At 37.2% G+C, this 22,170-nt stretch overlaps 1 protein-coding gene across 3 annotated transcripts in view; it reads left to right on the forward strand.

The window, feature by feature from the left end:
* Positions 1 to 22,170, forward strand: part of SYT10 (synaptotagmin 10) — a 70,890-nt gene that overhangs the window by 13,118 nt on the left and 35,602 nt on the right. For all 3 annotated transcript variants that reach the window (XR_009265788.1, XM_058743125.1, XM_058743126.1), the window contains exons 2-3: positions 5,449 to 5,806; positions 19,858 to 20,425. Coding sequence is in view for 2 of the 3 variants with exons in the window: in XM_058743125.1 (XP_058599108.1) it covers positions 5,449 to 5,806; positions 19,858 to 20,425 (926 nt within the window). In the remaining variant the exon portion in view is untranslated. The remainder of the gene's footprint in view (positions 1 to 5,448; positions 5,807 to 19,857; positions 20,426 to 22,170) is intronic.

Consider the following 22,170-nt stretch of genomic DNA (forward strand, 5'->3'; position numbering starts at 1 on the left):
TTATTTTTATAAATTTAGTTTTATTGTTTCAGGATAAAATTCTAATTATCCCAACTTCTTTCACTTTTTGCTGTTGAGAAGAAGGAAATCTCTTTTTCCCTTTGCTGTATGCTTTTGAATGAAAGGAGCTGCAAGATAGGAATCTTGGCCCACCCTCATCTCTGAGAAATGACTTATCAGTTTCCCCCTTCTTTGATGTATGAGCTTCATATCCTCAGGAAACAAATATTCTCTACTCCTCCATGTAGTAAATTTTATGGGGTCCAGTCCTCTTGGGGAATACCAGTGGTGGTGCAGCCAGGCTTGTGACTGTATGGTCAAGTCTAATTCAATTCAAGGTGGCATATTAGCAAGTCCACTTTCTGATAGACCTAAGCTGATGGCTGCCTGTATTTTAATTGCTGCCTGTTTGAACATGTGTTTGCCTCTCAGTTGTTTTGAGCACATATGGACAGGAAAATGGAATGTTACTTGTTAGCTTCCTGAAACATTAATATTTACTTAGAAATGCTGGTGTTCATTTTAAACAAATTCACTCCTTTCAGTACCAGTTGTCATCAGATGAGTCTCTCCTCTTGTTACTAATCTGTGAATCACCATTCAGTCCATACTCAATCCATAACTATGCCTCTTTTCTCCTCAGTACTCTTGTTTAAAGAAAAATAAAGAGTTGATAATGACAGCAAATCATCACTGCACTTACTATCCAAATTAACTTTATATACCTTTATATACTTTATATACCTTTATTTAAACCTCACAACATCCTATGAAATAAATATAAATACTTCTATTTTTACGAGACTCTTAAAACCTAAACAACTTGCCCAAAGTCCCTGTGGTGGAGCTGACATTTGAACCCAGATCTAAACTGTGCCAGGGTACTAGCTATATTATATTATCTTCCTGGTAGAAGGATTTCTGCATATTCCTTCTAAATCACTCAGTTTTTAGTCATCTAGCCACCTCAAAATCTATAGCCTTTTAAGTTCTTTTTCAGGTAATTCCCAAAATGTGGATTCAATAGCTCCATAAACATTTTTTTTGACCATTTGATAAATACCAGACATTACAATAGGTGAATAAATTTGGTTTCTGCTCTGAAGGATCAAGGAATGAGTTTATGTGTAGGATGGGAGCATTTGGAGAAGCAAAATAAGTACAGATGTGCAATCTCTTATCCACAATCACAAAACCTCAAAATCCCGAAAACTGACAATTATTTTGTAAATTGTAGCATTTTGGTATCAACACCCTATCTGAAGTGGCATTAAGCTACTTATAATCTTCAGTGATCCCACTCAGTGTGACTAATTCATACATTTCATTTTAGATGTATCGATGTGTTTGGTTACTCAGTGTTATCCCAGATAATGTGTACTATATTGCCTTTCTAATATTCAAAAGAAAATAATAATTTTTGAAACACATTGTGTCCCAGGAGTTTTGGGTAAGAGAGTGTCAAAAAAGAAGTACTATTTGGATCTGATTGTTGAATACAAATTTGCCAGGAAGCCAAATGGAGGAAGGTAAATGCAGTGGAACTACACGCAACAGCCTGAACAAAATCACGAGAGAGTAATGAGTGGTCAGGGGAAGGTGTACAGGTAGGAAAGTGACAGAAGAATAAAGCTGACCAGTTCCCAGGGGTAAAATCACAAAGGTGCTGTGGAATGCCTTACAAAGTTTGGATTTGTCCCAGATGGCTAAGAGGTGATATAGAAGAATGTTAGTCTAAGAGAGGTAAGGTGACCATACATCTCAGTTGCCAGGACATGACTCGGTTTCTTCCTGCTACCCAAACATTGATAACACAATTTTTCACTTTCACAAGTAATTTAGTTTGGGTGAAATAGTTTATGGGCCCCTAAATGGTAGAACCAGATACTGATTTTAGAAGGAAAATTGTCAGTAGGGTCAGAGATCTCCACAGGACTTTTTCCTAAAATGAGAATAACCTTATGAATGCCAAAACCTAGCATGTAGGAAAAATGGCATAAAAGAATGTCATCACATTTTTGTGGGTGAGTAAAAGTTTTCTAATGCCTATAAGTAAGAAGGGAGGCATTTTCAGTTGTGGACTGAAAACAAACTCCATCCTTTCTTCTACCTCACATTGTCCTGCGGTTTCCTTATATCTTGGCTTTTGGCTCCAGCTGAGTTGAAGAAGTTAACTGAGTTAAAATACCCAGAAAAATATAACATAAATGGAGCTGAAAATACATAAATATTATGAATCCATAATTGTAGTATCTATGGCTCCATTTAAAATAATTAGGAAGCAAGGGGCACCTGGGTGGCTCAGTCGGTTAAGCGTCTGACTGGCTCAGGTCATGATCAGTTCATGGGTTTGGGCTCCACGTCATCAGGCTCTGTGCTGACAGCTCAGAGCCCGGACCCTGCTTTGGATTCTGTGTCTCCCTCTCTCTTTCTGCCCTTCCGCCACTTGTGCACATGCACATGTTTTCTCTCTCTCTCTCTCTCTCTCTCTCAAAATAAACATTAAAAAAAGTAGGAAGTATATTGATGTGTTTTTCTTTTTTTCAAGTTACGGGGCTAATGAACAAATTAATAAGTAAAAGTAAATTACAAAATATAAAATATGATCACACATTCTTCACCAATTGAATATAAATGGGAAATATATTTAATGGTTGCTTTAATAAGCAAGTAGAAAATGAAGGAAAATATTAATATCTATGTATCACAGTATGTCAAATTAATTTTTATCTTATAATTAGGTAGCATTAAAAATTTGGAATTATTTCAATTTCTGAATAGATTTCCATTAGGTACAAATTGGGAGTTTCAACAGAACCATTTTATCTTACTAATCAGGAAAATGTAAATTAAAACAAGGTATCATTTTCCCATCATATCAGTGAAAATTAAAGTATAACAGCTTTTCTCTGAGATTACAGGAACTAGTATACTCTTAGGATGTTTTTGTTATAGACACTCTGGGATTCTTTTGGAAATAGCTAATAAAATTAAATATGTGCATAACCTATGACCTTGCAATTCTATTTCTAGACATTTACCTTAGAGAAACACTCACAAATATGTACAAGAAGAAGGGGCAAAGGTGCTCATTATAGCTATGTGGTAATAGCAAAACACTGGGTATAATCTATCCCATAATATCCATCATGGGGAAGTATTATGGAATGCTATGTGAGATGAAGTTAGACCCCAAGGGTCATTGAATTAAAAAGTAAAGCAAATTGAAGAAATAAATATGCAGTAAGCCATTTAAGGTTTTTTTAAAAAGTTTTGTATGGGTTTTTAAGAAGTATCTTTATTAGTGCTTGGGCTGGACAGATACACCCCAAACTGGGATCAGTGGTTGCTTCTAGGGAGGGGTAGGAAATCTTGAATTTCCAGTAGTGGTTAAAGGAAATTAGATTTATTCTTTATTAGTTTTTAGGCCTTTCATAGCAAAGTACCACAGACTGGTAGCTTAAACAATAGAAACTTATTTCCTCACAGTTGTGAAAACTTGATGTCTGAGATCAAGGTATCAGGAGGGTTGATTTTTTTTCCGAGGCCTCTCCCCTTGCTTATAGGTGGCCACCTTCTCCCTTTGTTTTCACATGGTCTTTCCTCTGTGAGCACCTTTGTCCTAATCTCCTCTTCTTACAAGGACACCAGTCATACTGGAATAGTGCCTATTCATAATGACCTCATTTTGCCTTTATGACTAATTTAAAGGCCCTATCTCCAAATACAGTCACATTCTGAGGCACTAGGGGGTGAGGATTTCAACATAAGAAAATGGAAAGGATTAAGGGACAGACAGAATTCAGCCTATAACATATTCCTAACATTTTTATTTTAAACAAAAGAAATTGGATTCATATTTATATTGAGGCTAAGCAAAGTTGTAAAAGAAAATGACAAGATTATTTACATCTAGACAAATTTCCCTTTACAGGAAATCTTTTTAGTTTTTAAGGGTGCTGTAACACCAGATTGCCAACATTGGTTATCCTAGGAAGGTGAAAATGGAAGTAGGTAGGGGGATATCCTTAACTTTTTAAAAAACAGACTTGACTGTTTAGAGCAGCTTTAGATTTACATAAAAATTGGGAAGATAGTACAGAGTTCCCATATACCCCACACCCAGTTTCTCCTGTTATTAATATTTTACATTAATATGGGTTATTTGTTGTAATTAATGAAGCAGTATTGATGCACTGTTACTTAAAGTCCATACTTTATTCACATTTCCTTAGTTTTTACCTAATATCCTTTTCCTATCTCAGGACTCCATCTAGGATACCACATTACATTTGGTTGTCATTGTCTCCATAATCTCCTCTTGGCTATGATAGTTTTTCAGACTTTTTATTTGACAACCTTGGCAGTGTTGAAGAGTGCTGGTAAGATATTTTGTAGAATGCCCTCCTACTGGAATTTGTCTTATAGATTTCTAATGATTAGTCTTGGGTTATGGGTTTGGGAAAGAAGACCACAAAGGTAGAGTGCCATTTTCATCACATCATATTAAGGGTGTGTACTATCAACATGATTCATTATTGCCAACAGTCACCTTGATCACCTGGTGAGGTCTCTCCAACTATAGTCACCCTTTTTTACCCCTTTCCATACTGTCTTCTCTGGAAGGAAGTCACTATGTGCAGTATGTGCACTATGTCCACACTTGAGGAGTGGGAGCTGTGGTCCACCTTCTTTAGAACAGAGTATCTACGTATATTGCTTGGAATTCTTCTGCACAGAAGATTTGTTTCTTTTCTCTCATTCATTTATTTACTCAATCTTACTAACTTTTTTTTTTACTATATTTCTTTGGATCATTTTACGTAATGAGCATATATTAATTTTGTGGTTATTTTGAAATAAGGATATTTTAGAGATACTTACATCATTAATTTGGGACGTTAGAAAGTAGGAACATGCAAGGTTATCAGAAAGGACCTAGGGAGGTTAAAAATATAACTACCAGTGTACCTCTTCTCTGTTAGTAACGTATTATTCTTATTTAGACTACAGAAAGTGATTTATACAAATATTTGATACAATTCCCTGCTTAGAAAGTGAGAAGTTTACATCTTTAGATAAAAGATGAAACAAACAGAAGCCTTCTTATTGTGTGCATTTTCTGAGTTTCTTAAGTTTCATAACTTCATGGCAGGTTATAAGTTGCCACCTTTCATTTTGCAAACTCTTGGACCCCTTGTACTGTTCTTTGAAATAATGTGCATATATCATGCCTTTTCTATACACAATTGGGATTTTTCATATATCTCCTTTGAGAAATTCCAGGCTTAATTATTAATCTTTCCTCCCTAACTTAAAAGTAAATTTTGAAACTCTAAAAAAGAAATCTGTTGATAATAACCATAATGTAAATTATCTCACTGTTTCTGCTCTTTTATGTACACTATCAGTGGATTAATATTTCTTTACATTGTGATTTTTTTCCAGATATTTCGGTCAGCTTGTTAGCGGTGGTTGTCAGCTTCTGTGGCCTGGCCTTGTTGGTTGTCTCACTTTTTGTCTTCTGGAAGTTGTGCTGGCCTTGTTGGAAAAGCAAACCTGTGACTTCCAACGTCAGTACCCTTCCACAGAGCATTTCAAGTGCTCCTACTGAAGTCTTTGAGACCGAAGAGAAAAAAGAAGTTAAAGAAAATGAAAAGCCAGCTCTAAAAGCTGTTGAGCCTGCTATAAAAATCAGCCACACTTCCCCTGATATCCCAGCAGAAGTCCAAAATGCTTTAAAAGAACATTTAATTAAACATGCACGTGTGCAAAGACAAATTACTGAACCTACATCCTCATCCCGGTAAGAAAAGATCAAATATATAAAACTGTGCGTGCGTGCGTGTGTGTGTGTGTGTGTGTGTGTGTGTGTGTTTGTGTGTGTGTGTGTGTGTGACTTTGTAAGGGGAGAAAAATGGAGATGAGAAAGGAGAAAAGAAAAACAGGAGAAATGAGAATGACATAAGAAACAGATCACTGAATAAAGAGGAAAAGGGCAGGACAGTTAAGCATCCAACTCTTGATTTCAACTCAGGTCATAATCTTGTGGTTCATGAGTTCGAGGCCTACATCAGGCTCTGAGCTGACAACATGGAGCTTGCTTGGGATTCTCTGTCTCTCTCTCTCTCTCTCTCTCTGCCCCTCCTCTTCTCATGCTAGCTCTCTGGGTGTCTCTGGCTCTCAAAAATAAATAAATAGGGGCACCTGGGTGGTTCAGTCGGGTAAGGTCCAACTTGGTTTCTGCTCAGGTAATGATCCCACAGTTCTTGAGATCAAGCCCTGAGTCGGGCTTCATGCTGACAGCACAGAGTCTGCTTGAGATTCTCTCCCTTCCTCTCTGCCTCTCCCCCATTCACTCATGCACACATGTTGTCTCTTTCAAAATGAAGAAGCATTACAAAATTAAATAAATAAACTTTAAAAAAAAAGAGGAAAAGGGTAGGACAGAGGAAGTAAGGATGAGGGAAACCGAGGACAAAGGAGCCAGACAGGGAGCAGTACCATGAAGGGGTTTTAGTAGAATTTAAGGTCTCAGTAAGATAACATAACTACTGACTATTATTTGTTAACTCTTTCCCTTGAAACATCATTGCTTGATAGTTGCTACTTGCAGTCTCAGTGTAGTTTAAGTCAACCAATAAATATCAAGAAAACAGCTACTTGCAATGTCTGTCATGAAATCATCTGGAAGTTCACAATCAAAATTGAGTAACAGAGATTAATATTGAGTCTCCAGTTGTTTAGTAACTGCATTGTCCACATGGAACCACTGGAAAATGCTATTTGAACACATATAGGCCAAGCCATATTGGGCAGAGTGTGGTAAATGCCACAGGAGTTTTGGTGAATATCCTGAGCACACTAAAGAGTGTATACAAAAGGAGGGAAATGAGAGCCTCTTCATGGAGATATATTTTAACTCTGCTTGGAAAAATCAGTAAAAGATTGCTTGAATGAAAATAATTTGCTATAATGTATTTCAAATTGTGTTAACTGTAAAGGAAACATAGATTCTTTTTTTTTTAATTTTTTAATGTTTATTTAAAGAGACAGAGCATGAACAGGGAGGGGCAGAGAGAGAAGGAGACACAGAATCCCAAACGGGCTCCAGGCTCTGAGCTGTCAGCACAGAGCCCGACGCGGGGCTCGAACCCGGGAACTGCGAGATCGTGACCTGAGCCAAAGTCAGATGCCCAACCAACTGAGCCACCCAGGCGTCCCAAGGAAAAACACATTCTTGTGAAGAGTCATTTTTTTTCTATTAAGGATGGTCTTCAGTCCTTAAAATGAATGACAAAGTAGTGGTACTGGTTTTTCTCTGCTTCTCAGAAGTAACAACTAGTTTTACCCGAGGGCAGAGGAAAATCAGTGGTTTGGAAAGGCAAGTATGGTTTCCTGCTAAGTAACTGACTTCCTAATCCTCCCTTTCTACCTCTCTAAATCTAAGTAACATCTACGCTTTCTGACATGACATACTTTTGTAGGTTTAAAAATCTGTGAAATTGAAACACTGTGCATGGATCATGTTTGCCACTAGGATTGAAAGAATATTCAGTATATCTTTTGTGAAATAGAAAAGAATTGTATCAGAGGGGCCTGGGTGGCTCCGTCGATTAAGTGTCTGACTTTGGCTCAGGTCATGACCTCACACTCCGTGGGTCTGAGCCCTGCATCAGGCTCTATGCTTACAGCTCAGACCCTGGAGCCTGCTTCGGATTCTGTGTCTCCCTCGCTCTCTGCCCTTCCCCTGCTCGTGCTCTGTCTCTCTCTGTCTCAAAAATAAAAACATTAAAAAAAATTTTTTTTAAAGAAAAGAAGAGAATTGTATCAATAAATAAATCCACCTCTTTCTGAAATACATTCCAGACAAACAAGTAAGAAAAACTGTTACTTTGGGGATGAGGAACTTTGGAATAAGGAGGATGGATGGAGGTGTCTTTTCCACGTTATGCTTTTCTGTGCTCTTTAAAATTTATAACCAATGTATGTCTCATAGTTAGTTTTTCTGAGCAGTGGCATTTAGGGTCATTTTTAATTTTTATGATTTCTATGTAATATGAATATATGTTAACTTAAACTTATCTATTATGGTTATTTAACTGAAATAATTATCCCCTATGCCACTTTTAAAAACATTTATAAGAGGGGCACCTGGGTGGCTCAGTGAGTTAAGCATCCTACTTTGGCTCAGGTCATGATCTCATGGTTTGTGAATTCAAGCCCCACATCAGGCTCTGTGCTGACAGCTCGGAGCCTGGTACCTGCTTCAGATTCTATGTCTCCCCCTCTCTCTGCCCCTCCCATGCTCATGCTCTGTCTGTATCTCTCAATAATAAATAAATGTTAAGAAAAATTAAAAATAAAAAAATATTTTTAAGAAAAACTGCTTTAAAACTATCTGATTACTTGATTATCACTACTCTCATCACTGGCAACAGTGGCCAAATACAGTATTTAGTAAAGCCTTAAAGACACTCAGAAGTTTTAGAGTAAAAATGTTCAATTAATTTACAAAACATTTTTATTTATTTTTTATAAAACATATTTTAAATATTGACAGCAGTATGTACATCAATCAGCTTAGCACTCAGAATCATTAAGCTCTTTTAGTTGATAAGTGCACTTTGTCCCCCAATCTTAAAAAAACATAAAGATTAATTTTTTTTTTTTTAATTTTTTTTTAACGTTTATTTATTTTTGGGACAGAGAGAGACAGAGCATGAACGGGGGAGGGGCAGAGAGAGAGGGAGACACAGAATCGGAAGCAAGCTCCAGGCTCCGAGCCATCAGCCCAGAGCCCGACGCGGGGCTCGAACTCACGGACCGCGAGATCGTGACCGGAGCTGAAGTCGGACGCTTAACCGACGGAGCCACCAGGCGCCCCAAAAAACATAAAGATTAAATTACACATATATTGTATTTTCTAAGAGAAAAAGTAGAATACAAATTCATAGTTTTGCTAGAACTTTGATATTTCATCTACCTCTTTGAATTTCCTTGTTTATATGAGTGGCTGGGGAAGGAAGAAAGATTTATTTTTGAGCACTTGCAATTTGGTCACTATGCCAGGCACCCTTCCTGCTAATCCTGCTGACCTGCATGAAGTAAGTGTTATTAATTATTCCCATTACTTGTGAGTTAACTCAAGGCCCAGGGAAATTTATAATTTTGCCTAAAGTCATGCAGCTGGTGAAAGTTAGAATTCAAATTTATCCAGATTGATGGTTTCACATTTTAAGCATTAAAGCCAAGGGAATGTATAGTTTTTTACAATCAAAGATGTTGGTTACAGTCTGCTGAGGACAGAGAGTTTGGGGGTTGAAGAATGAGGGCATCTTCCTTCTCATTCTACTCAGAAATCTAAGATTGTACGTGGTTATTGTGAATGACTAGAGTCACGATTTTAATCTCTTTGGCCTTGAGATGAATTCCTTGCATAACACTTGATTATACTTAGTTCTCAAAACCCCTCATCTACATTAATTCCTTCATCATACTAGAAATTACCTTTATATGGAAGGAGGAGGAAATTGCTGAGTTCATTATGCAGCCCACTTGGACACAGATTGAGGGCACATTATCATAAATCTGATTATTCTGCTCAAATCTTAACTTTTCACTGAAATGTAGCAAACTCAAACCACACACATACACACACATGCACATGCACACAATGAATTGTTTTTGTCACCTTATTAGGCTATGCCAGTTCCAGTCTGCCATTGGGACTCCCTTTTACTCGGCTCAGACAGTAGCTGACAAACATCTTACCCTTTCAAGTCTTATTTGTCTCTATATCTTAATAACATTTTGATTGGTTCAGAAATTAACAGCATTGCTGGAAACTGAAACATTTTCCAAGTTCTTATCTTCCTTTTCAAGTGCCTAGACACTTGGCCACATCAGCTTGCCAGCAGCCAAATGACTCAGGAGGCATCTCTGTATTTCTTAGTTATTAACATTATTCTAGCATGTATCTTGATTGATTGTTCATTCATTCAATAGTCTCATTCAGTAGATATTTACTAATGGGTATCATCAGTGTCTTATACACACCCTGTCCACTCTGCAAACTTAAGGGAGCAGGAAAAAAATTTACAACATAATGCAAAGATAAGACATGAAAGACCAACTTCAGTATCAGGAATTACAAGTATAGACTGTGGTGGAGAATGTGGAATTCTGAGAACAGAAAAATTATTCCTAGTATGAGGCTTGGAAAAGGGCCAATAGGCAAAGGCTAAAGGAAATGAAGAATTCACATAAATGGCAATTGGGAGAAAGTTTGCATCCCAGATGGAAACGTTTTATGTGAAAAGACCTAGAATAGGAAATGTTGCCATGAAAGTGGAATTTACTTGATCAGAAAACAGAGTTCAGTGGAGGAGTAAAATAGAAGAGAAAGTTGGCTGGACTCAAACTATATAAGGAGGCCTTGAAACCATGGGCAGGATACTCAAGGTCTGCCCTGTCAAAAATATTTGCAGCAGAAGAGTCCCTTGGATAAAGAGCTGTGTTCTAGGAAAATTAATTTGGCAACAGCTTATAGGACAGACTAAAGAAAAAGACATCTATTTGGAAACTAATATAGTAGTTCAGGCATGATAAAAATCAAGAAATAGCAAACATTAACCGAAAGACAAAAACCTGAAGGAAGTTGTAAAGGAAGAATCTAAGATCCCTTATAAAAAACACTGTGACATTTTAGTCATTATGAGTGTAGCCTATACCTTTTAAAAGCCTGCCATTCAGGGTCGCCTAGGTGGTTCAATAGGTTGAGCGTCCGACTTTGGCTCAGGTCATGATCTTGCCATTCGTGGGTTTGAGCCCCATATCAGGCTCTGTGCTGACTGCTTGCTCAGAGCCTGGAGACTGCTTCGGATTCTGTGTCTCCCTCTCTCTCTGCCCCTCCCCCACTCGAACTCGCTCTCTCTCTCTCTCTCTCTCTCTGTCTCAAAAATAAATAAACATTTAAAAAATAAATAAATAAATAAAAGCCTGCCATTCAAACAATTACAATTTGATGATACCAAGCTACCATTCAAGCATTATGGTTCCATATTCCCCCACACATAGAGCTCTATGCTGCTTTCTTAGGCAGAAAATGCCAAATTCACTTGTGTATTGCTCTTGACACCTAGACAAAGTACTGTAGGAACTCAGGTTATATTTGTTGGTCTAAAAAAAAATCATTAAATGAATTTGATGACCTCATCCTATTGATCCAAATGGATACTTCATGATTGTCCACCAGAGGAGTGCTTGATCTTTTGACTGTCCCCACCTCTCTGCATCTGCATTTTGGCTTTTGTGCTTCCTTCATCTGGGATGGTGACCTCTTTTTTATCTACTGTAAGATGTTTAAGGAAAATGCATCTCAGAGTCTACCTTCTCTGCCCAGTTATGAGCTATTACCCTTTATCATTTGAAGCCATAGTTACAATCTAGCAATTATCTATTGTCCTAATATTTAGCTCTAGCTATTTGCCAAACTCCATGCTAAGTTCTCAGGAGAACAAGGCTGTGTAGCCTACTTTTATGCGCTCCTAATTTGTATCACTGTGTAGATACAGAGTAAGTGTCAAGTGACGCTTCTAACTGATTGGGGTCGTCTCCACTTCTCTGTGCTCTTTTAACAACAGCATCAGGTGGTGAGATAAACTGCCCATATTAGAAAGAGGTTAATGATGGTATACTCCCAGGGATGAGTTTGAGGGCCAATTTTCTGTGCATTCATTAATGGTATAGAGAAGAGGTGAATAGTAAGTGGAAAGTAATTTGTTGAGGATGAGGAATTATATAGGTTAGCCACTGTTAGGATTCTAAATACCTACTGAAAAATAATTGGGAAACCTAATGGCAGAGCCAACTGAACATTAACAAAAGCAGGAAAATGTGCATAGGAAGAAACTGTCTTATATGTGTTCATGGACTTACAATCAGCTATGTATGGTTGCTTACAAAAGTAATTTTTAAAATCATTATATAAGAGAAATGAAAGAATTATATAAAAATACATAAAACTGGATTGTATAGTTTTCTTTAAGAGATTTTTTTTTTTCAATTAAATTCCTCCTAAAAGCAGAAATTGCAATTATCCATTCCAGGGCACTGTAAGTAATGGAAAGCAAGATGTTATACAAAGGGAGAGTATAAAAGATATAAACCTAGCTAGGATGTCAAGAAGCAGTATTTACCCAAAACTGAGAGAACTGAGAACTATCTCTTTGAAATAAAATTTCATGAAACATGCTGTACATGAAACCATTTCATGGTTTAACCATTTAACCATGAAATGGTTAAATAACCCTTTTCATGAAACATGTATTTGATAAATACACTAACTTCTTTTCTGAAGTGGGATGGCTCTTTGAACCAAGGTCAAAGACAAAACCTTATAAAATAAATTCAAACTTGGAGAGTTTGTTTTCTGGCACTGACAAATACCATCTCCTCTTTATAAGCACTAATTATGAATTGATTGGACTCTTCTTTATAATACAGAATATTCTTGGGAAGTTTGATTTCATGAGTCACAGGAATATTAGGGTAAATTGTTTTAAAATTTTTTTAACGTTTATTTATTATTGAGAGACAGAGACAGAGCATGAGCAGGGGAGGGGAAGAGAGGGGAGGAGACACAGAATCCAAAGCAGGCTCCAGGCTCCAAGCTGTCAACACAGAGCCTGATGCAGGACTCGAACTCACAAACTGCGAGATCATGACCTGAGCCGAAGTTGGATGCTTAACTGACTGAGCCACCCAGGCGCCCCTAGGGTAAATTGTTTTAATACAAACTCCAATTAACATTTCCTGAGTCTCAGCATATGTTATTATGAAATTCATGAAAAGGTGAATAATACTTAGTCTCTGCTGTTATGAAGACTACAGTCTAGCACACGGGTTGAGGAATGGAAGACAGATGTGGAAACATAATTTCAATACACTGTTTGCAGACATCAGGAAGAGCATAACAGACTGAGAAATGGAGACTTGTAAAGCAGGAGAAAAGCCAAGAGGTATAACTTGGAAGCCAAGTGAACAGAGTATGTAAATAACCAGGAATGATTAATTGTTAAGTGACCCTAATAAGGTCAGTTGGGATGAAGACCATGAATTGCCCTGGGAGCTTAGCAAAGTGGGGAAGACATTGTTCACATTTCTAAGAGTGGTTATGGTGGAGTTGGGCATATGTAAAGCTAATTAGAATATGTTTAAATAGAAGGAAATCAATTAGACAGTAAACAGACTGTCCTCAACTCTTTCAAGGAGTTTTGCTACAAATGTGACAGAGAAACAGTGTAGTACAGAGAGAGGAAGTGGTGTAAAGAAGTTTCCTTTAAGTTGGGAGAAACAATAGTGTGCTTTTATACTGATAGGCAGTGATTCAACAGAGAGGGAGGATTAATGCATTAAGCAGAGGGAATAGTCTTCAAGGTAACATGAGAAAAAATGGGATTTAGTATATAAGTGGAGGGACTGGCTTCAAGGCAAAACATATAGGTACAAATGCTGATAAGAGGGTTGATGATAGTGGGAGTCTGCGGAAGGTTTCTGCTCTTTGCTTCAATTTTTTCTGAGTGCAGTGGAAAGTTTGGTCCTTAATGTAGACTAAGAATGAAGAAGGTGGTGATGGAGGTTTGTAGAAAAATGAGAAGGTATGATATAGTCGTCTTGTGAATCCAGGAGGTTGAGAGGGAGAAGGGATTGCTATGCTACATTAGAGTTTGCATGAGGAATGTGGTCACAAATTTAAAGTGGAGCAGTGAGGGGCACCTGGGTGGCTCAGGTGGTTAAGCATCCAACTCTTGATCTCTCGTGAGATCAAACCCCATGACAGGCTCCATGCTAATAGCATGGAGCCTGTTGGGGATTCTCTCTTCCCCTCTCTCTCTGCCCCTCCTCCACTCAAGTGCATGCATTCACACACGTGTGCTCTCTTTCTCTCTCTCTCTCTAAGTAAAAAATAAAGTAGACCAGTGAGAGTTGTTTTATGTATTTCTCCAATTGCATTCACTTGCACTTGTGCAGGTGTAGAAATGATGGAGACTTGAATTCAACCAGAGCCACAGTTTTGTCCTGCTACTAAGAAGGTAAGGAGCAACAGGGAATAGGGGATGTGTTAATGAGAGTGACTACTGATTAGCCATGAAATTAAAACTGGGTAAAGAGAGGGAAATGACATCAGGGAAGTAGGGATTATGAAATGGTGGTATAGACAATGGATTGGAGGTTCTGGTGAATTGGAAAGGTTGTCTGAGTTGGAGTGTTAAGAGGGTCTGAGCTAGAAGGATAATGGGTGTTGATCAGAGAGAGGCATGCATGACACTGGGATTCTGGAGAGTTTGCAGCTAATGATGACAAAATCTATGTACATGGTAGTAGCTTGAGTAAGTAAAGAGCATCATGGTAGAAGGGGAGTTCAGGGAGCCTAGAGGCCACAAGGTGGGAAGAGACATGTGCATTGCTAGCAGTTAGAACAAAAACATTGTCAAAGGCAGTATTTTAGTGGAGCAGGAGATGAAATAATGACGACTTAAATGAGAGTGATGTAGTAATCAACAGACTACTAACAATAAGTAGTAAGGGGGATATGACTTGCTGACTTGAGCTCCAGCACTGGGAGAGGTGGATGAAGGGAGAATGGTGTCAAAGAGGCAATGGAGAACAAGAGGAACGTACGACTGCCTGGCCTCCAGGCCAGTGGAACAGGATTGCAGGGAAAACATCAGCCACCACATGAGAGGGGCACACAGGAAACATGTCCTTGGAGAAAACTCATGTTTCTACTGAGCAATAATGTGAGAACATTCAAGGAAGAGATTAAGGATATAGAGGATTTTGCTGATGTCCAATTTTTATTTATTTACTTAAGTTTTATTCATTTATTTTGAGAGACCGTATGTGAGCAGGGGAGGGGCAGAGAGAGCGGGGGAGAGAGGGAATCCCAAGCAGGCTCCACACTGTCAGTGCAGAGCCCAACGCAGGGCTCGAAGTCACAAACCACAAGATCATGACCTGACACGAAATCAAAACTTGGATGCTGGTGGACTGAGCCACCCAGGCTCCCTTCCAATATTTATTTTAAAAATTCATTGTGACATATTATACAACTTAGTCTGCCTTCGTATATGTGGTGCTCTGCCTGTTATTTTTGTGCCTGTATTGAGTGAATCCTTGTTTCGAATTGAATAGAATAGGAAACAAATAAAGATGAAAACTTACTTTACCAGAAACTTGATTTAGTCTTACTTTTCAAGACTTCTTAACTATGAAATGGGGCTATAACCTTTAATATATGCTGACAGTCTCTGATACAAACTTTGATACCAACAAAAAACAAGGAAAGATGAATTCCATATAAACATATTAAAATAAATCATTAAAGTGCTGCTAAATATATTTTTGTTGTTCCTCTCTGATTTCTCAAGCAATATCTAAGGTAAACTGAACAGATGGTAAAGGCACTACAGTTAAGAGTAGGAGGATAAAGGTTTTCCACTTAAGGAGAAGAGAACTGGTAGGTGCTGAGAAGTGAGTTAATCAGAGTCTGTGTTGTCCAGGGCGGTGGCTGCAGGACATACTCCCACAGGAGTGACTTTGTGCCATCTGTGCACCCCCAAACAGCAACCCTAGACTTGAGATTATCAGAACCAGAGAGTTCAGTATGGCATTTGCACCTTAGCTCCTTGTATCCTGAATTGTAATGATATTATCAGATGAGAAATTACAGTTTTCAGTCATCTAATATCTCACTGGGTCTTCACAATGTGAAAGGACTGTTTTATAGGTAAGGAGCGGAAAGCCCAAACAAGTTAAGTGACTTGCCCCAAGTTGCTCTTATTTTATAGGGAAGCTGGGAGCAAACTGTCTGATTGTAGTCCAGCACTTTGCCTACCTCATCTCAGTGTTAGGATCTTCAAGCACTTTCTTCTGGGTACTAGGGAAAAGTTGGCTTGGTTTCCAGTGAAATTCCAGGACTCTACCCACACGTCAACCAGAGCAGTGCTGTCTTTACATATTCAACTTCTGGCTTCTGATTTCGTTGAAGGAAGGGATCTGTTGGTAATAAATATTTGAAAATCACCATGGTAATGCATGCTATTCCTATGGCATTAAGTTAAGTTTGATCTATCTAGCTGCTGTCAGATATTCTAGGCAAGGTAGGGAAAGTTTTTCCTTCTCTATTGGAGAAATAGTTGGGTGGTGCCATCCTAGGTTTGAAGGGTAAGAATGGGATCAGTAATAGTAAAATGTCCTATACTTTGATTGGCTGGATATTTGTGAGACTAGCCACTTATCATATCATTCCAAAAGAGAAAAAGGAAAGGGGGTGGGGGTGGGGGGAAGGGGAAGCAAAAAGAAAAAGGTCTGTTTTGTCATGGCAATAGTTTAACATTGTAATAATTAAAGCTTCTCTTAACTGACTAGCTAAACTATGACTTAGAATATGCACTATTTACCCTATAATTAGGGCACTGGCTTACTAGAACAAAAACATTACTAATCTTTGATTCTTGCCAGAGGGGCTTTACAGCTGTACAATTATATTCACAGACATAAAGAAAGTGCTGATTTTTAGGGAGAGGTTAGAAGATTAAAATTTTGTTATATCAAAAAGTATGAGGGTAAAATTATGGAATCAATTTATAAGAAATAAGGAATTAACTTTTGAGGGAATTTTGCTTACAAAAATTTTCTTTAAATATCACTACAGGGGCTCCTCGGTGGCTCAGGTGATTGAGCCTCTGGCTCTTGATTTTGGTGAAGGTCATGATCTCATGGTTCATGAGATGGAGCCCTGCATCAGGCTCCATGCTAGCAGCACAGGGCCTACTTAGAATTCTCTCTCTCTCTCCCTCTGCTCCTCCCCCCCGTTCATGCACATGCTCTATAAATAAATAAGTAAAGGGGCGCCTGGGTGGCTCGGTCGGTTAAGCGTCCGACTTCGGCTCAGGTCACGATCTCACGGTCCGTGAGTTCGAGCCCCGCGTCGGGCTCTGTGCTGACAGCTTGGAGCCTGGAGCCTGCTTCCAATTCTGTGTCTCCCTCTCTCTCTGCTCCTCCCCTGTTCATGCTCTGTCTCTCTGTCTCAAAAATAAATAAACGTTAAAAATAAATAAATAAGTAAATAAATATTTTAAAAATGAAAATCATTACATAAGGGAAAGTGATTTAGGCAGAAATATTTATTCAACAATATATTCTAAATTGCTTAAGAACACTGAATATATAACTAAATTATATTAGACCCCTTTAATAATTCAGAACATATACTACTTGTATTCTTTTTAAAATTATTCTTATTTTCACAAATACTCTCCAATGGTGGCCTGACCCCAATTTAAGCCCCTGATTCTATATAAGGAATAGATATAGAAGCTTAAGGAAAAAATGATATTCCAATACCAAGTTAGCACTAAAGAATATCAAGAATTAGAATGGGATTAGCTATACCATTTTTATGGTATTTAAATAGTTGTTTAATATTTCCATCCTGAGAATAGAAAATAAGCTAATTAAACGTAAGAGAGTAAATTTGGAACACCTCAGATTATAATTCTTATTTTACATAACATAATTTACATAATAAAATTCCATTTTATTAATATACATAATGATATCATGAATAAAATTATTAAAGAATCATAGAATGATAGAGAATCGTAGAAATTGTGTTAGAAAACAGAAGTCTAACATCTCAACCTGAGGCATAAACCTTTTTGTTCAACATCTAACTTTGGTTTCTATACTTCATGTACACCATTTTGGACAGCTGTAGATATTTTTATTTATTTTTTTTTTATTTTTAAAAAAATTTTTTTAACGTTTATTTATTTTTGAGACAGAGACAGAGCACGAACGGGGGAGGGGCAGAGAGAGAGGGAGACACAGAATCGGAAGCAGGCTCCAGGCTCTGAGCCATCAGCCCAAAGCCCGACGCGGGGCTCGAACTCACGGACCGCGAGATCATGACCTGAGCTGAAGTCGGACGCTCAACCAACTAAGCCACCCAGGCACCCCTGGACAACTGTAGATATTTTTAAATGCTCCCTTATATTAAGCCAAAGTCCATCTTTACTTGTAACTTCCATAGATTCTTATTAATTCTGCCATGACAGCCCTTTAGAAATTAGAAGACAGATTCCTCTCCTTTCTAGGTTCAACATCCTCAGCTCCTCAAATTACTGCTCAAATGGTAACATGGCTAGGTATCTTACTTCTGGATATTCACTCATTTTTTTTATCCCTCTTAAATCAGTCCTTATGTGTGCATCAGTGAATCAAGTATTCGTTAAACCAATGTCCTCAGTATTACTTAGTGTTTACTGTAAAAAATGTAGATCTGATGTAACAGACAACAGAAGTGAATACAGGATTTTAAAGTAAGTGCTAGATAGATATTAAGTGTAAGAGAGAGCTGAAAGGAGAGTCAGGCAAAGACTAGTATAGAAAGCAAAACAGAAGTTGATGAGGATCTGGACTGAGTAGCAATAGTAATGGAACAGAATGGACGAGTATATGGAATGTTTCAAAGCAAACATCAACTGGATTTCGAAAATTGAGTAAATCTCATGAATGAAGGAAATGTGATTCAGAGCATACTGCAGATTCCCAAGCACAAGTGGCTGATAAATATGTTAGAGCTATTGTCTGAGATTGTGGAAGGGAGAACTAGTTTGAGAGCAAAAGGCAGAAAATGATTTTGCTTGAGTTTGGGGAAAAATTAAGATATCCATTTAGAAATCTCCCTTAGAGATGTGTAAATATGGGACTAGAAGTTTACATATCTGAGATATATGCAGGGAACCACCAGATTTAAGATGACAGTTATAGTTCAAGAATTGATGATTAGTCTACTGGAGAGACTAAGGAGAATAAAGAACTAAAGACCTGGGACTAAGCCTTGAGGAGACACATAGGTTGACACGGCTCATACCAGAAATCACAGATGAAGTAGAAGAGAAGCAGATTTTAATGCAAGTCACATTTACAAGACAATGGTAAGTTGATATAGCTAATGTTCCAGAAATGTTGACTAGATGAATAGTAACAGTGATAAAGGAAAGTCAGTTTGAATTCTAAAAAACTCTATTAGGTTGGACCCAAATTCTAAAAGTGTATATTTTTAATCCTTAGAATTTCTGAAGCCCACTCCATGTTGAAAAAAGGAAAATGTACTAATTTTGGCTGTCACCACTATATATTCTTTTCACAAGTAAATATTCATTTAGTTATCTTAAGTATTAGGAATAATTCCTTAAGTATTAGGAATAATTAAATAGTATTAGAATAGGTGGACTTATGTTTTTTATTGTAATGGGGCAGTCACTTTTAAAAACACAAAATTCATGAGATGCAAAAAATCTAGATATAAAGAAAACAGTCATCAACATGATTTGTCTACACAAAAATTACAACAAGATATAACCAGATGATTTATGATTTGTGGTATTTTGTGGAATACTAAACTTTGTAACTGTGTTTCTTCACAATTGTTTTTAATTATGTCCTTATGATTGAGAGTAAAAAATTCCAAAAGTTCATAAAAATGTACATTTGAGTGTTTCAGATGTTTCTATAATTTTAGAAGTCTTTTCCTTTGACTATTGCATTTCTGGTTTTTCGAAAGTAGCTCTGTGTGTGTGTGTGTGTGTGTGTGTGTGTGTGTGTGTGTGAGTGTGTGTGTGCGCGCGCGCGCGCGCATGCATGTGTGTCCATCCGTTTTTCTATTTATACAAATGCAATGCTTTCATTATCCTGGGGTGGGGGAGAGTTTATATGCCGCTGTATAATGTTGTCATCAAAATGATCTACCTAAATTATCTTGTGTGTACATGTGTGTATATACAGCCACAATTCCTTCAGGAGACACCTACCAAGGCAAATGCAGGTTTCCAGTGTTGATTTTAGCATGGGCACAGAACCAGTTTTACAAAGAGGAGAAACAACAACCAGCATTGGGAGGATAAAACCAGAGCTCTACAAACAGAAATCCGTTGACTCTGAGGGCAACAGGGAAGAAGATGTCAAAACCTGTGGGAAACTTAACTTCACCCTCCAGTATGACTATGAAAATGAACTTCTGATTGTTAAAATTATCAAAGCCTTAGATCTCCCTGCTAAAGACTTCACAGGCACTTCTGACCCTTATGTGAAGATGTATCTTCTTCCAGATAGGAAAAAGAAATTTCAGACCCGTGTGCACAGAAAGACTTTAAATCCTCTATTTGATGAAACTTTTCAGTTTCCTGTAGCATATGATCAACTAAGCAACCGAAAACTACATTTCAGTGTATATGATTTTGACAGATTTTCTAGACATGACATGATTGGGGAAGTGATTCTTGATAATTTGTTTGAAGTCTCTGATCTCTCCAGGGAAGCCACAGTGTGGAAAGATATTCATTGTGCTACCACAGTAAGTAATAATTCCACCAAACTATTTTTTTTCACCTGTAGTAGTATATAAAACTAATTATCATTCAACTTATTGGAATGAGTTTACAAAGTTACGGAATTTATGTATTAAGAACGTGCAAAGGTAGGATTTGATTACGTATGTAATAATTTAGGCACTTACATGATATTAGTGACTATGTAAATAAAAAAACCCAGCTCTTGTAAGTTAACAAAAATAGTAGTTCTTTTCTTTTGTAAAATGTTTATTTTATAACCTATTCCCAGCACTCAGTTTCCTCATAGTTAGTTAATATTGAGTGACTTTCATTATTTCAGATATTGTTCCTCAGATCAAACCTAAAATGTACTTTGATGATATTTGGAAAAGCCCTTGGTTTAGTCTAAAACAGCCCATTTCTTCAGAAGGTTTCATGGAATAGACACAATTACAGAATTTGAAATGTTGAATGAGCAGAAGTGATTGTTTATATTAGAATTTTTGTTTTACAATACAAAACTCTTTCTCTTAATATAAAATAATAACTTTAATATTGAAAATTTGGAAAACAGTAAAAAACATAATACAAAATAAAATACTCCATAATGCTACCAATTACATATAATATAATGGTATATTGCTTTGTAAATTTTTTCCATACATGTTTTGAAATTATTGTTCAAACTAAGTTTCAGGGTACCTGGGTGGCCCACTTGGTTAAGCATCCAACTCTTGATTTAGGCTCAGGTCATGATCTCATGGTTTGTGGATTCGAGCCATGTGTTGGGTTCTGTGCTGGTGGCACTGAACCTACTTGGGATTTTCTCTCTCTCTTTCTCTCTCTCTCTCTCTGTCCCTCCACTCTCTCTCTAAATAAATAAATAAGTAAATAAATAAATAAATAGTTCAAACCACGTTTAAATTTTTTCCCACTGATTTTATGTTACATTTGTTTTATTGTATAATGTTTAAATATATGATCTATTTACTAACCATTCTCTTACTGTTGGACATTTGAGTTAGGCATAAATTTTGGTATACTAAAAATTGTTATGTTCTTATTTACACAAATCTGTTTTATTCAAGCTTATGTATCTAGGATAGAATTATGGAATTGGAATTAGAAAACTGGTCACTTAGGTTAGATTGCAGAATTGTATTGATTTGTTGGTTTTTAAATGGGTACATTTAATTTTTTACCACCAGGTTGTCTTTAAGTATTTACCATCTTTTGTCGAAATTTTACCAAAATTTATAAGCTTAAAATGTAGAAGTCCTTACTAGAGATAAGGGATAATTTTAAAAATAAGATAATTTTTTTAAAATATATTAAAAAATAAAAATAGGAAATTATATCTTAATACAGAGTAGCTCCTGTTTTTTAATTTTTTAGAGAGAGTATGTCAACAGGGGAAAGGGCAAAGGGAGAGAAAGAGAAGGAAAGAATCTTAAGCATGCTCCGTGCTCAGTGCGAAGCCCAACTCAGGGCTCAATCCTACTACCCTGGGATCATGACCTGAGCCGAAATCCAGAGTCGGATGCTCAACTGACTGAGCCGCTTAGGTGCCCCAAGAGTACTCCTTTTACTTTTTCCCCCATCAATGTTTTACTAATGAAAACCAGAATTTGGGGTCATTATATTTTCACTAAGAATGATATAGATAAGATCATTTAAAATTTTATACTTCCAGTTTGCTGAATTGCATCATCATAACATTCTCACTTGTTGGGTCTTTATTTCTTGGTTTCCACTGTGAAATTTATTA

Source organism: Neofelis nebulosa, chromosome 8 (genome assembly GCF_028018385.1).
Source record: "Neofelis nebulosa isolate mNeoNeb1 chromosome 8, mNeoNeb1.pri, whole genome shotgun sequence".
Lineage (NCBI taxonomy): Eukaryota > Metazoa > Chordata > Mammalia > Carnivora > Felidae > Neofelis > Neofelis nebulosa.